General features: G+C 44.4%; 1 protein-coding gene across 3 annotated transcripts; it reads left to right on the top strand.

The window, feature by feature from the left end:
• Nucleotides 1-2537: 2537 nt before the first annotated feature.
• SERTM1 (serine rich and transmembrane domain containing 1) lies at nucleotides 2538-15719 on the top strand. 3 transcript variants are annotated; one of them, XM_083609349.1, is made up of 3 exons: nucleotides 2538-2666; nucleotides 13441-13572; nucleotides 13975-15719. In XM_083609349.1, the coding sequence occupies exon 3, from the start codon at nucleotides 14126-14128 to the stop codon at nucleotides 14447-14449; it is 324 nt and encodes a 107-aa protein (XP_083465475.1). In that variant the 5' UTR covers nucleotides 2538-2666; nucleotides 13441-13572; nucleotides 13975-14125; the 3' UTR covers nucleotides 14450-15719. The 3 variants fall into 3 exon arrangements, with proteins under 3 accessions (XP_083465475.1, XP_083465474.1, XP_083465476.1); XM_083609348.1 differs by lacking the exon at nucleotides 13441-13572 and having other exon boundaries at nucleotides 2544-2666; XM_083609350.1 differs by lacking the exons at nucleotides 2538-2666; nucleotides 13441-13572 and adding an exon at nucleotides 2691-3070.
• The last annotated feature ends 775 nt before the right edge of the window (nucleotides 15720-16494 follow it).

Genomic DNA, 16494 nt, shown 5'->3' with positions numbered 1-16494 from the left:
CAGTTCGAAATCACGTCAAAGTGCAAGTAGATAAATAGGCACCACTCCAGCGGGAAGGTAAACAGCTGCTCTGGTTCGCCACAAGCGGCTTAGTCATGCTGGCCACATGACCCGGAAGCTGTACGCCGGCTCCCTCGGCCAATAAAGCGAGATGAGCGCCGCAACCCCAGAGTCGGCCACAACTGGACCTAATGGTCAGGGGTCCCTTTACCTTTACTAATACCTCAAGCAAATGACAGGAAGTTCTAGGAGCTACTGAATCCCGGGTCTGCTTCCTTGTGAAGAGAGAACACTGGAGGCATGGTGCTTTTGTAATATCTGTTTATCTACAAATGTACAAGCTGAGCATGGAGGAAAAGCAAACATCCAGATAGACAATTCCAATTCCTCCAAAAGCAAACAGCATACCACTCCCAGGCAGGGAGAAAAACTCTGTCTCTTTCATAGGTCGCATTCCAGTTGCAAATTCTTTTTCTCCAGCCGCCAGCTAAGCAAATGAAGTGTGCTAAAGATAGGAGCCACCATATGTGAAAAGCTATTAGGCTAGCACCTTCAGCTAGTTCGAAAGACATGAAGTAGTTTTCACTGTCCTTTATCAACCAATCAAGCAATGGTCTTCTCTTCACTTAACATGACACACACAAAAATCTGCCATAACATCCTTTGACATTGGTTTTTGTAGGTTTTGTGTGGACAAAATATGAGAGAGGAGAATAATAAGAATAATAATAATATTGATCCAAACCTGATATATACCAGTTTTGCCTGCAATTGATGGAAATAATAGATTTTCAAATGTTGTGGTGCCACTGATTACAGAATACCAGACTGATCCTGTCTTTTGATTTCACAGCAAAATACTGCTTCTGCTGTGGCTGTACAAACCAATACGGGAGAGACATGTTTTGTTTGTTGTAGCTGAGATGAAGCCATCTGGTTGTGCTGCTGCTGTACTGAGCACCTCTCCAGTGGCAACTGGTGCCCATTGGGCAGAAAGGAGGACTGCCAGTAGGTGGAACCAGAGGCTACGACAGGCTGAGCCAACTAATGTCACTTTTGTCTTCCTCCTCCTCCTTGTTACATTCCACACACCATTAATTTTAAACACAAGAACCCAAATAATTATGGGAACTGCAGTTTAGTCAGGGTGCTGGAGACTGCTGCTCTGTGAGGGGGTAAACTGCAATCCCCATGATTCTTTGGGGGAAATGCATGGTTTGTAGCACCCTGAGGAGGAGGAGGAAGTTGCCTCAGGTAGTTCTCGCCCCCGCTCCCCGATTGGTTGAAAGACAGGCAGGTGGACAAGGGGCAGATTGATGGCAGGCTGAGGCTGGTGAAGCTGTACCTCTTTAGCCCTAATGGAGCAGCCTCTGCTTTCCCAGAAAACATCCCAAAGTCCTGTGGATCCTGCTGCACGAAATCTTTGTTGGATTGCAGAAGGGTACCTGTTCTCAGTGGCAGCCTGCCCCATTTTGCTGCCTGAGGTGAAGCAGGAAGGAGCCGCCCTGTGCCCCTGCCAAAGCCTTGCTTACCTGGGTTCCAGCGAGATCCCTGCAAGTTCTCTTGGGGCTCTCACAAGATCTCACCAGAACCTGGAAGCAGGGGTAGATTTTGGTAATATGCTGCCTGGTCAAGGCCAAAAATGGGATCTTTTCAGTTATGGACCTTCTCAATTTTGCATCCCTTCAGCTCAGCATCCTGTACACGGGAACCTCTAAAGGTAAAGATAAAGGTACCCTTGACCATTAGGTCCAGTCGTGACCGACTCTGGGGTTGTGTGCTCATCTCACTCTATAGGCCGAGGGAGCCGGCATTTGTCCGCAGACAGCTTCCGGGTGATGTGGCCAGCATGACTAAGCCGCTTCTGGCGAACCAGAGCAGCGCACAGAAACTGCATTTACCTTCCCGCCAGAGCGGTACCTATTTATCTACTTGCACTTTGATGTGTTTTCGAACTGCTAGGTTGGCAGGAGCAGGGACCGAGCAATGGGAGCTCACTCCGTCACGGGGATTCGAACCCCCGACCTTCTCATCAGCAAGTCCTAGGCTCTGTGGTTTAACCCACAGCGCCACCCGGGAACCTCTAGCACTGCCCTAAATCCTGCATTGCTGCCACAGCTGCTCCCTTCAGTAGGGGCACCCATGGCAGCTGCCCTTGGATTCTGGCTTCCTGAGGCGGCTGCTCTAGTCTGCCTCATGGCCGGGACGGCCCTGCTTGTTCTCAGCACACCAGGTGAATTATGTATCTGCTAAACGGGAAAGTGGGGAGGGGGTCTTTTAAAAAAAAAACGTGTCTGGAAGGAAATGGAAAGCAGAGCCTTCGCATCTCACATATCTATGCGGAGGGAGCCTCCACCCCACCCGCTCCAGAAAAATGCGAAGGGAAGCGACTGCGGCCAAAGGTGAAGGAATTCGATGGGGAGTCTTTATTCTAAACAGGGCGAGAGCCGGCTGCTGATTGGGCGGCGGGGGCCTCTCCCCTCCCAGGGGCGGGCCAGCAGCAGCCACGCCCCTCGGGCTCTTGCCAGCCGCTTCTTCGGCGGAGCGCAGTGCTGACCGGGTGGCTTGTAGAGCGAGGCGGGCGGTGATTCGGTGTCGCTCCGGCTGCCCGGCGCTTCGCAGCCTCGTTCCTCCGGGGAAAGCCAGACGGGATCCCGCCCGCGCAGGTCAGTGAGCCGGCGTCCCCTCCGCGGTCTCCCTTTCTGGATTGCACGCGCGCCCTCCCTAACCCTCCTCGGCTCCAGATTTCCCCCACCTTCTTCTGCTCAGAGAGGCTTTTGAATGGTGTCGTTTAAAGTCCTGCCATCGGAGCAGCCTTCCTGTCCCGGAGATCTCCCGGGACAGCCTGGCATTTCCGCAGCGTCCCTCCGCGGAACGCAAAAGGACGAGGCGATCCTCCCGGATCCGAAACAGATTTGCCTCGGAAAGAAGCCTCGCTAGAACTTGCGTGTTTCTAAGGAACTAGTTGTCCAGGATTGCAGCCGAGCAACCCGGTTCTGGGTCGGTTTGCTTGGAAAGCCTTCCACGTGGCTTACTCCCGAGTAAGCATACAAAAGAACGCAGCCTTTAGGTACAGGAACCGGCCTTTTAGTTTGCTTCAAAAAGGGGGACGGGGGGGGCAGGAGCGAAGGAATTAGATTAGTTTCTTTCTCGCTTTTTTTTTTTAAAGGGACGGTTTTCTTGCCTGGTGAAACGGTTTGGATCTCTCTAAGTTTTCAGGGCAACCCTAGGCATGCCTACTCAGAAGTAAGTGCCAGTGAGTTCGGCAGGACTTGCTCTCAAGAAAGCGTGTCTAGGATTGCAGCCTCAGTGACTCCCTTAACTGCCTGCCCCCCAAAACACCCGCCATCCCCATTCATTATTGACCCAGGTTGCAGGAACATCACCTGTCGGTGGAGAACCAACCTGTGCTACAGAGGACCAAAGCTCTTCAATGTTACATACAATTTGCCCTCTGGCTGGTGTCTAGAGGGCAAAGAGTTTCCGGCAGGTATTTTTGTGCCCATTCTGCATCCTCTCCAGATGAGAGTTTTGCAAAAATGCACTTCTCTCCCCCTCACACCTGCACACTGTTGCAGACACACACAAAGCGGGTGATAGGAAGAGGGAAATATCTGATTTGCACAGCGTGAATAACCTCCTGCAAAACGAATTATCTATCACACTGGAGAAAAAGATTGGGCAGTGCATCTAAATATATCTATTTCAAAATGCAATCTGGAGATTTAGAGGAGGTTCTCTTCCATTCAGTTTAACCCAGGGATGGTTTTCCGAAGGCAACGGAGCGGGAGAAGAAGCAATGCTGTCTTTAAATAGTAGAGGGATCTGTTGCTGATCAATTTACAGCAGAATTTAACAGATGCTTACTGGGAGGTAAGGCCCACTGTGATCTGTGTGACCTTATTCTCCAGTAAATGTTTCTAGAATTAAGGACCCTTAAGGGCTGCAGAACAGATGAGTGTGCATAATCTAGTGACTTGCAGCCAGATGTGCGAATCGCCTCCATATTTGAAGAAGTGTGACCTGTGAAGGTTGTCTCGCTCACATGCATGTCACATGCGCTACAACTTGACACTGCAGTCATCAAGTCTTGGACATGGATGTGTGAACTCCTTCTCAGGCTGGCTTCATTGCTAATATTTTATGAGGTGACAGAGAAGGTTTCATATGGATGGAAGCAGAATAGAATATGGAGTTGGGGGAGATAATAACCATTGGCTTTTATTTGCAGTTGTCCTCTAATCATAATAAATGGCTGGATAAGACTTCTGAAGCAGAATATTTGACAGACTTTAAAATAAGGGGTTTTTTAAGCTGTTTGTTTTGCTTCTCACTTGGTCATCCTAAATAAATACATCTGGTCAGCATTTGTGTAACTGAGGAAAGTAAGATGTGAAAACATCTTTGGCTACCTGAAGTGGTCGATTTTGTTTTATTTAAATTTTCTCAATTGCTCTTTTGAAAGCCAATGTGATGCTTTGCTTAATATGAAAAGTTTTTTGTGTTCTACTGGCCATTACACTCAGTTTTGCTTTTTCTGAATAATTTAGAAAAAGTCAATTTAGAGATTGGCACCTATCCCTTATTTAAATAACATTGTCAAGCAATATTTACAACTAAATACAGTTTACTCAAAATTATTTATTAGGTTTTCCACACTCTGCCATTAAAAATATTTCTCATTTATGCTCAAATTGCTATTGAGATATATTAGTGTGTACATAGGGCCATGGTGAGTGGGGGGCACTATTTAAATTCTGCAAGTTGTAATGAACTTTGAGAAAGTTTGACTTCAGCCCTAGAGAATGAAATTGTCTCTGCTATTCGCACTGCACTGAAAAAAAAACTATTTTTTTTCTATTGTAGTAAAAATAACTCTGCTTCTCCATTGTAGATTTACTGGATTTATATTTTGGGTCCAAATTGGCCATTTCCTTAAAACCTGCTCAGTTAAAATCCTCCATTCTGGCAAACCTAAGCCAATAATTAATGCGCAGCCTCTGGATTTTACATCTGAAACAAGTTATTCTTGTTTCCAGCCTCAAAATGTAGGCTTGAGAAAGAGCTGGAACTGACAAAAGCAAACTTTTAAAAGTTGATCAAAATACTCTTTCCATTTCAGAAATATAGCCAGTACAGTACCTTAGTCCACTAATGAAGTTGCAAAATTGTTTTCACTATTTAAAAAAATATTGTCCTGCTGCAATTTCAAAACAGCCTTTGGTCTTCTTGACCACTGAGCACTGGAAACTGCAACTTCCCCTGAAAGAAAGAAAGAAAGAGAGATCTGCAGGTATTTTTTAAAAGTCTAGCATGTTTGAATGGAATTCCACCCAGAGGCCATGTTTTAGACAGCAGTATGCAGAGAGCACTGATTTAATTTTCTGATGTTCAGTTTTTAACTAATCCCAAGAACAAAGAGAAGAGAATTTGTGAAGCAGATGTCACAGTGCTATTTGCATTTGTGATCATAAGGATTGTGTCCTAGTGATAAAGCAATAAAACTGCCAGCACATTTGCAAAGCTAAGCAGGCCCCGGTATGGTTTCAAATTTGGATGGGGGACTGCCTGTTGAGATTCCAGCATTGCAGGTGGTTGGACCTTGATCTAATAGAAATGCCTGCAAAAAAATTAATTAAAAGAAGCACCAGGTGTCTCACACTCTGTCACATAGATGTGTGTTCATGGGCAACAGCCCTTCTCCCATTATAGCTGCAGACCCCCCTACCCAAGAGATTTGGATAAACTACACCGTTGCCCTTGGGGCTCCACATTCTCACTGAGAAGTACCACCATTGGCCCCCACAAAGAGTAGCAATGTAAAACAACAAAGGTGATGGTATCCTTGAATAGATCTGTGGGCAGGTGCCTAGCAAATTTACAGCAAGACACACCCCATCACTCTTCTGAGTTGCAGCGGAACCCAACAGTTCTGCTACAACTCAGCAATAACCAGCCTAGTAGACCTGCCTGGGTAGAGAGATGGAATCAGTGACCTCTGCCCTTTCTTTGTTCTCATAGTGCCTGGTTTGACCATCAGTCAACATCCTTTCCATCTCATGCTCCAGCTGCTCACTCTCGGCCGGGAGCTGCTGGATGAGAGCCATTATGCTCTCGTCCTTCAGCTTGTACTAAAGGCTCGATTGGTTACGTTTCCACTTCTGCAAGCTCTTGCTGAAATGTGGTTGTTGCATGGCGCAGATGATGGGAGCCACAGACCAACAACATCTGGAGGACCACAGGATCCCCATTTCTGTTGTACCGTATGCCGAATATGGTTTTTGTATACATCTAAAATAAAAAAAGTAGGGTTGTATCCAGCGAAGTCCATTCTGTTCACGCAGGGACCTCTGCTTGTCCAATGGGACTTCCTTTCTTGAAACTGTTCCTAGAGTTCCCCTTACCCTTTGGAGCAGATTTCAGGTGGCGCAGGAATGTGTAGAGAAAATAAGAGGAAGTCCCATTGCACAGGTGAAATTCTTTGTGCTAATGGGACAGCCTTGTCACATTTGCACTGAATGGGTTGTATTCAGCATACAGCACATCTTCAAACAATTTAGGTTATTGTGGGGGGGGGGCTGTGATTAGCTGCAGTTCTCTGCTGTGAGGGTATAAGGAGAGAAACATGGGCTACCTCTGTATAATGCCCTGATCTAGTAGCTGCTTGTAGTGAAATTCTGGAAGCATGCTATATCCGACGCTCTTCAACTGGAATAAATTAACAGTTTTATGCCGAGTGATGCTGTTACTTTTTTCCTTTTGCTCCCTCACTTCCTCCCCGACTTTTATTTGCATTCCAGGGCCAGTGTGCTTTTTTCGCTGGAGGATTCTGTAGGCATTGTTGTCTCAGCTGTGATTGAGGACCGCTGCACGGCATGCAATTTTGGGAAGGAATAATCAAATGCTGTGCAGCATGTGAAAAGTGTTTGTTAAAGAAGCTCCTAGGGCAATGGGAGAGGATTGGAACAGAAGTGGAATCATTTATATTTGTCTCATTTGAAGACAATGCCGCACATTCAGCCTCTCCAGGGATTTTGTTTTCACAGGCAAAAGTAGGATCGATGGAGAGCACGTGGAGAGGAAGGGATGGTTGTCCTTTGGCATCTGGGACGAAGATTGTGTGTGAGCTTCAAAGCTCACGTGCATGTGTACAACTTTCCATCATATGACATCTGGTTTCCATGATTAAATTTTAATATGTCATCAACTTGGAAGGATGAAAGACAGGGTGTGGCTGGCTTCCGTTATCTTGTTTTGGCACCGAATACTAGTGTGATAAATATAATTATCAATACATTTTGGTATTAATGGTGTACGGTATTCTGCAGTAGTCTTGTTGCATTCAATAGCTTCCTTTATTACATTCTGGCTGATTTCAAGGTTGAGTGGTTCAGAGTTAGAATAAGAAAAAAGCAACATAATAAGAGATTCAAATCCAGCCCTGGAGAATTGTTTATCTACTCAATGAAAGTATGCTTAAAAGATGGGAAATAGAAACATCCAGAGATTCTGCCAGATTCTTGTCTTTCTCATGGAAAGAATCTTTCTGAAAGCAGATCTACTTCTTGCTGTATGTATCCGGAACGGGCCTTATCTGTGGTGGCTCCCCATTTGTGGAATGCTCTCCCCAAGGAGGTGCAGCTGGCTTCTTCATTATACACCTTTAGGCACCCAGTGAAAACGGATGAAGGGCAGTATACAAATTTAACAAATAATAATAAATAAATCAACAAATAAATTGGTTGTGTGTGTCTAGAAGACTATATTACTATTACAGTTAATGTATTAATCACATTCTAAACCAGTGTTTAGACACAAATACATTTAAAGCAATATTTGAAGTGGATACTTGTGGGGCCTGTCAAAACAAAATCATCATCAACTGTTTCTGAAAAATGCAGATAGTGAGTGCCTGCTGTATGTATCTCGACAGGAATGTTATTCCACAGAACAAGGGAAGAAACACTAATAGCCCTGTTCTGAGATGCTGCAGGCTTCTGAGATCTTTGGAACTTGCAAGAGTAGCTCTCCCACAGAGCTCAGGCATCTACTGGGCATATATGGGATAAGGTGACCTCTAAAGTAACCTGGTCTCAAGCTGTACAGGACTTAAATGTTAGTAGCAACACCTTGAACTTCGTCCAGTAGCAAATTGGAAGCCGTTTCAAATCATGCAAGCAAAGTGTTACGTGCTGGCAATGGTTTTCCCCACAAGCAACCAATCTGCCTTGTTTGGTACTGGCCACAGCCTCCAGATCAACTCCGAGAGTAGCCCCACAGATAGCGCATTGCCGTGACACAGCTGTGAGGTTACTGATACATGAGCAACTGTGGTCTAGTTGTCCCAATCCAAGAATGGCTGTAGGTGACATACCTGGCGAAAGGCCAGGAGTGCCTTTGAGGACACCTGTTCCACCCATGATAGAGGAAACTGCTATGAGTCAAAGGTTTGCCTTGCTCTGCAGGTCATTCCATATAATATCACGGCAAAATAAAACTGTTTGTCTATCTGCCAATCATATCACCAAAACAGGGAGAAACCCAAAGTTGGGCCCCCAAGGAAGTTGCACTTTCGCCGCAAGTAGCCAAGGGACAAGCAGAACCTTCACTTCTGTTCTATAATAAATCTAGCACAACTGGTTAATTTGTCAGATGTCTACTGAATCTCTTGATTTTCACTGCAGCGTCTCTCCCAAATTCCCAAACTCAGTCACTGAAGATATCATGCCTAGTTTTAATTAGCTGGCACTTGATGTAAACATTTTATTCATGCCTGAGAAAGTTGTTCCGACTTTGTGGTTAGATTGCGCCATTAGTTGCACCAAACCTCAAAAGTGAATCGTTTGGCAAGAGTGTGGCTGCTGTGGCTGTAGTTCAGACACCTTCCTGTTCAGCCAGGGCCATCTGGCACTCTTTGTGCGCATAGAGAGTGCACAGATTTCCAGCAACAGTAGACCGTCTGCTCCCGGTTATAGTACCCCAGCAATTTAAGAAAGAAACTATAAGCTAGTGCGTAAAGCCGGCCTACCCAGATTGTGAGCCTTGCATCCATGAATTGTGATTTTGCTGTGTATTGATAGGTTTTTTGGTTGCTCCAATTTGCTGCTCTTTTATTGGGTCTGTTCTGTGGTTATTGTATGGCTTGCTTTATCTGCAAAACATTCTTCTGATTTTTTGTTCTGCATGTTCTGCTCTTCAAACTTTGTAAGTTTATTGGAGAATACTTAGGCAGTGAGTGCCTGATAAATGGAATTAATATAATTAATTGCCTTCCGCCGCCACTGTGTGGCTGAGGGCCAAACGAGATAAGACACCATTCGTGCAAATAGCATGAATGCTTGTATTGTGTGGCTGGCTGTTAAAAAACCATCAAAGTCTAGATCAGAAACGGGAGGGAGTAGTAGTCTTAAATCTTTTGCCTTCCGTAGGGGTCCTAATCTCTCTCTGCCCCCTATGCTTCTTTGTACTGGAAGGCAAGTTCCACTAGCATAAATAGGATACTTTCTCCCAATGCAAATACAGTCGTACCTCGGAATTTGAACGGAATCCGTTCCAGAAGTCCGTTCAACTTCCAAAATTTTCAGAAACCAAGGCTGCAGGAGCCACGGAAGTCGGGTCGGACATTCGGGTTCCAAGGAACATTCGCAAACCAGAACACTCACTTGTGGCGTTCAGGAGCCAAAACGTTTCGACTCACAAGGCATTCATGATCCAAGCCACAACTGTAGCAGGTGTGGGGAGTGGTGTGGATCAGAGCAGAGGAAAAGAGTTAAAAGTGCACACCATCAGTGTCCTGATGTATACTAGACTCCCCATGCCTGCTCTTAATTTTTTTTTTAAGCCATTAGCACAATTACTAATTGCAATGGTCCCTGCCTTATTTTGCCCCAGATTCTCAACTTAAACCACGTCTGGCAGGTTAGTGAGCACGGTTTCAAAAAACAGCTAAAGAGTTGTCCTGCTAAAAACTCACATTGGATTTGGTTCTTGGAACTAAGCCATCTGAGTTGTTGTATTAGCAGCTAGCAAGCACCAACTGAGCAGCTTTATAACCATCCTTACTGCCCTAGTCCTTCCTCAAGGGAGAGAAACTTTGAGCTGCCAGATGTCCACTGACCCTTCTGGTCTGGGCCTTGACCTGAAACCAATGTCACCTCTGTTACTGAGGATGATGTGGGAAGTCTTTAAAGCTGATTGACGGGACCACTTGGGATGAACTGGGGTCCCCAAATCTGCAGGAGTGATAATGGGGTCTTCCTCATCTGAGGTCTCAATTCTGGTGCACTGTAGCACATCCGTTGCATGAAAAACTTGTCTGGAATGGTCCCAAATTGTTGTTGTTTCATTAGCCACAAGAATTATGCCTTTATCTGAGTTGGACCATTGGTCCATTCAGCTCAGTGCTGTCTACCCTACCTGGGTGATATTGAGCTAGACGCACTGAAATTAATGAAACATAACTTAGGTCCAGTAATTTCCATAGGTCAACCAAGTTTTGCTCAGAATAGAATACCATCTACTGGGTATTGAACCTAGGGCATTCTTCACAGAAAGCTCATGCTCCATCACTGAGCTACAGCCCTTCCACTAAAAGATTTTGTTTTAAAAATATCTGTCTCATCATTTATCATTGCTGATCTTAGGGCAGTTTATATCATAAAAAAGACTAGAGCAATTAAAATTAATTAAAAATTCAAAGGATAAAGATTGTGTAGACTTGTCTCACATAAAAGCCTGGGGGAACATATACATTTTAAGTTGGCACCACAATGAATATACTGTTGATGCTGACTTTTATCTCCAAAGAGAAGGTATTCCACAGCTGGAGGGACACCACTAAGAAGGCCCGTTTGTGCATTCCTGCTAACCATACCATTTCTGGTAGCAGAACATTTAGAAGGACCCCTTCTGAAGATCTTAATACCCAACAAGTTGATGTCAGGATGGTGCTCTTTCAAGGCTGTGGGTCCCAAGTTCTTTGCTTCTCTGCCTTTGGTATAATCTGTCAAGCCCAAGAACTGCAAATGAAGCCTCTGCAGCTGCGTCTTCGTGGAGGTTGGCAGATAAAATACAGTAATAGAATCAAGATTTACACAGAGAAGAACCACAGGCAATAAAAATGTAAGGGAATTTATAACGCACTGCAACCAAGGTTATCTGAAAGAACACTCAATTTACTGCAGTATGTAGAGCTGAAATTGATGTGATCCTATCAGTAGCTTACATCAGAACTCTTCTGAGACTGACTCTTAAATGCCGTTCGCCCTCTCCAATTCTGCTAAGAATGGACTCATCTGCATTGTTTTGAAGCCATTTGCCCCACTCTTCTTTAATAAATAAACAGGTGTTCAGGGAATGATTTTAATGATTTACTATAAAGTGGATATATTATGAGCTGTGAAGGTTTTTACTCAAAAGACAAAAGAGGAGACAAATTAAAAAAGAGAAGGAAAGTAGGAATTGGATACCGTAGCAGGGCCATTCCCATGCCAATTGGCTCCCCAAGTGCAGAGCATCATTGGTGAACATGCATGCACACACATCTTCCATCTGTTCAACTCTCAAATCCCTTGTTTTTGTTATATCGCCATGCATGATTTATCCCGTTAATATAGTACACAATTAATTTGCTTCCAAGAATCTGATCACAGTCATCTTGCCATTTGTTGATTGGACACTGGTGTTGTATATATTATTTTTAATCAATGCAAGCCACACAGATCATTGTACCAGTTGTATGACTATTTGTTTCAGCAGTTGAGTGGATAATTACAAAGCCAGTAATAGGCCTGGGGTCTAGCTTGCTTGGAGGCAAGATGACAATCACATGAACCAAAGGCTGGAGGCACTCTAATGACCTGGCTGGAGTCAACAGCGCCAACTAGAGGCCTGTGGGAAACCAGCAAGCGGGCCCCAAGCATAAGAGAACTCCTCTGCCTTGTGGTTTTCACCAACTGGTATTCAAAAACATTGTTGTCTCTGGTTCTGGAGACAGAACATAGCCATCATAAAGGTAAAGGTACCCCTGACCGTTAGGTCCAGTCGCAGACGACTCTGGGGTTGCACTATAGGCCGAGGGAGCTGGCGTTAGTCCATAGACAGCTTCCAGGTCATGTGGCCAACATGACTAAGCTGCTTCTGCTGAAGCAGAGCAGTGCACGGAAACGCCGTTTACCTTCCCGCTGGAGCAGTACCTATTTATCTACTTGCACTTTGACGTGCTTTTGAAATGCTAGCTTGGCAGGAGCAGGGACCGAGCAATGGGAGCTCACCCCGTCACGGGGATTCGAACCACCGACCTTCTGATCAGCAAGCCGTAGGCTCTGTGGTTTAGACCACAGCGCGACCTGCATCCCTATAACCATCATAGCTAGTAGCTATTAGTAGACTTCTCCATCACTTCTTCTTGTGGGAGCAATTTCCATAGTTTAACTATGCTCTGTGTGGGAAAAATGACTTTATTTTATCCGTCCTGAATCTTTTCACATACAGCTTTATTGGAGGTCAGTGACTTCTAGAGTTGCGGCTCGTCACATGGGGCAGTGGTCAGCAGTTTCTGACAGCACATAAGCTGGCTTTCACATCCAAACCAACTCACACTCCCTTGCTTTAATGAGATGCACATTCAAATATATAGTCCGACACAAAGTCTAAGGCAATTCATTGTGCAATGTGCAGCCAGACCTGGATTTGGGCATTTACGTTCATTAAAACCATGCTATTAAGCTTAGGATAATATGTCTACCATACAAATGAGAAATTTGATGCCATTGGTTCCTTTTCTGCTAAACTAGGCATTTATAAGGCACATAGACAAGGCGACAGAGAAATGAAATCACGGTCTACAAATTGGGTATAAATTATTTACCGTAGCTGAAGTTTTAAAGATGTCTGAAGCTATTTATAGTATTGTCAAGACCCTTACCTTTAGATTACTATTGCAATATAGTGGTTATTTTATGCACGCTCTTGCAGACACCTTGTGGCAAATTCTTTCGCTCTCTTAGAAATTGTCTGCTGAGGCATCTTTTAATCAGAAGAGAAATGGTGCTTGGAGAGACTTGTTTGCATGTCTTGAAGATCATTCATCTCTTCTGGCTTTTCCCACAGACAGAAGAGCTGCTGGCATCTTGAAGAAGCTTCTTAATTAGGTCACAGCAGTGGCAGCTAACCTGTGGCCCTCTGGCTCCTTCTGGGCTCCAGCACCCATGAGCCACAGCCAGCATGACCCATAGTCTGGAATGGCAGGAGTTCTAGTCCAAGAACAGCTGGAGGGCCAAAGGTTAGCCACCCAATGTTAGAGGAATCAACAAGAAATAAAGAGTGATAAATGAGAATATCAAAGTAGAGTATTATCGGTAGCAATGTTGGCACATATTTATGGAATTACCAGATTGTTTTAACCTCATTTCATTTTATCCCACCCTCCATGTTTTTCAGGGTCAGTTTCTGAGGCTCCAAAATTGGAGTGGATTCCAAACAGACTTCTGCTAGCGCAATGGTGCTTCATCTCCTCCTCTACCCCCTTGCAGTTCCCCATATGCCCCCAAAATATGCTTCAGAAAGACCCTGGTAAAAATCCCACTGTGCAATCAGAAGTCCTTTCCACTCACACATGGACAGTGTTGGATACAATGATATAGTTATGGAAGACCTAACCACACAAAAAACCTAAACTGGTACAAAACAGTTCTGAGTTCGGCAAAAGGCTAGTTGATGGGTTGGTTTCAAGAGATACCAAAGTCTGCAATGCCCAGATTTCTGTACTTGGGAGATTACTAGCAGCACTTAAGTAGAAAGTATACATTTAAAATCTTACATGCCAAGCTTTCTGTTACCACTTGCCTCTAAGAAGAATCAAAACATGAAGCTGAAGTTATTCACTTGCTCAACATTCCAGCATTGCATCAAATAAGAAATGAACTTTTAAGTACTATAGTCTAATTTTTCCTCTCCCCCTTTTCTTTCTTACAGCAACAAAGGATAACACCATCCAGATTTATTCTGACCTAAGAAGTGAAGGATAACAGCCATCACTGGGTAGCTCAATATGCCAGCTTTCTTCTGGAAGGTTGCCTTTGAATGTTAGGTCTCCTCCATTTATTTTACAACACGCACAAATAAAATGTCGGAACTCCACCCTACCTCTGGATTAATATCAAATATGGAAAATGGGACTTTTCTGGAGCTGTATCCCACCTCTCTCTCGACATCCATGGATTCATCTTCCGGACACATGTCTAACGTCTATGTCTATGTTTCGATATTCCTCAGCCTCTTGGCATTTCTTCTTTTGCTATTAATCATTGCACTTCAGAGGCTGAAGAACATAATCTCTTCCAGTTCTTCTTACCCAGAATACACCAGCGATGCTGGGAGTTCCTTCACTAACCTAGAAGTCTGTAGTATTTCTTCCCAGCGGTCTGCTTTTTCAAATCTTTCCTCCTGAGAAGGAATGAAAGAGAATACATTGGGGGATGGAACAACTTTGTCTAACTGTTGGGGGGAAGTTGTGCATGCAGTATTTTCTTTGGAGGACTAATTGTCATAAAAGAGGTGACTTTTAATTTTCACTTTGGTTTTTCTTTCCCTTTTTAGTCTGCATTTCCCCTCTTTATTAATGACATTTTTCATCTCTGAGCAGTGAAATTGATGATGGTCTCCTGCCTGATCATGGCCTCCTGCCTGTAATAGTGTTGTAGCATTTCCCCAGCCCATTTAAACTGGGTCTTCAAACTTAACAATGGGAAGATTCTGCTTCCTGGGCTTTGTCACCTATGGTTTCATTGACTCAAAGCTTCAGGACTTTAACTTCTTCAGAAACACCATGATATCATACAGGATATCATTAGATCTCTGAAAGTTATTTATCTCACCACTGAAAGAATCTGTTGTGCCGTAGTTCTAGAATTTAGAGCAACTTTAAGACAACAAAGCTTAATTTAATTTAACAATTTAATTCAAAATTTTGTCGCTGAGGTCTCTTGTATGTTTTCTTGTATACAGTCGCCGTGTTGTCTGATGTGCTTGTTTTATTTTAGCCAAATGATTATAATAAATATGTGGGCTCATTCCATTTCACACTAAAACCGCATTTGGTAGACTTGCAGATTTGCATGAGGACTTTGAGTTGGAGGAATTGGGCTGTGTCCAAAGTAGATCTAAGTAAGAACTGTGTGAGCGGGAACCAGACAGTGGCGATTTCCCACCTGCAGGTTGCTTAAATGGAGTACGCCATGCCCCCTGGCCGACCAGATTGGTCGGCCTAGGGTGTGACGTGCCAGGGACTCCCTATTATGCGGGGGCTAGGCACACCCTCACACAAGGGGCGGGTTTGCGTCCAGCTCGCAACTCCATTTCCCCGGGGAAGGGAATTGGCTTTATCAGCACAAGGAGTTCCACTTGTGTTATGGGACTCGCCCACTTCACCTCACTCATGCACCCCCTAAATCTGTTCTGGGTAATCTCCCAAGCCTCCAGCGCAGATTTGGGTAGGGTGCAGGGCACAGACAGAGGGACCAACCTGTGCTTTGAAGGCCTCAGTGAAGGCCTTTGAGGTCATTGGTTCCGTTGTTCAACTGCTGTTATCATTAAAAAGTGTCTTCAAATGCCCAGTCCAAATCTACCCTCTTTTAACTTAAGCCTGTTAGCTCTAACCTTGCTATGTGGCAGCCCTTCAGAGAAATAAAAAGTGTTATCATGTCTCTGTTCCTTTAAATGTTCCTCATTGGACTTGTTTTCCATATCTCTGATCATCTTCATTACCTTTCTCTGAACTTCTTTCCGGTTTGTCTGTGTGCTTCTCAAAGTGTGGTGCCCAAAAGTGGACACAGTGTTCCAGCTGAAGATGGCCTAGCACAGAATAAAGTGGAACTATTACTTATGTGACAAACTATCCCCAGAGTTCCCTGGGGAGAGGAGTTGATTGTTAAGGCACTTTGGAAACTGTGAGAAGAACAGGGGTCTCCTAACAATTCTCAGAACCCTTAACAAACTACAGCTTCCAGAATCCTTTGGGGGAAGCCACAACTGTTTAAAGCACTATGGTGTGACTGTGGCTTCTAGTAACCTAAGATGTAATTCATCTGATACTGAAGACTTAGACTCATTTAAAATAGCTAGATATTTCCTTATCTACTGCCTCCAAGCAGCCTTCCCCTTTTCCACAAACCCCCAGATTGGCACTGCTGCTAAAATCATTTGAACTAAGATACTGTTCTTAACCAGGTTGGTCAAGGTCTCTCTTCTGTTGCTGAGGATATCCTGAAGATTATGTTGCCCAAAAGTGGAACTGTTTAAATGAGATTGACTTACTCCATTAGAACTCTGCTGTTTGTCCTCTAAAGTCAGAGTGGGGAACTTGTGACCCATCTGACTCCCATCAGCTCCAGCCAACATGGCCAATGATCAACAATGGTGGGTATTGTAGTCCTGCAAAAATGTGTGAGGGGGGGTGGCAACTGTTCTACACCTTGCCCTAGATCATGGTGGAAT

This window comes from Podarcis filfolensis, assembly GCF_964270895.1.
Source record: "Podarcis filfolensis genome assembly, chromosome: 4".
NCBI lineage: Eukaryota > Metazoa > Chordata > Lepidosauria > Squamata > Lacertidae > Podarcis > Podarcis filfolensis.
Note: the sequence above shows the minus strand (reverse complement) of the source record. Positions and strands in the feature narration are given on the sequence as shown.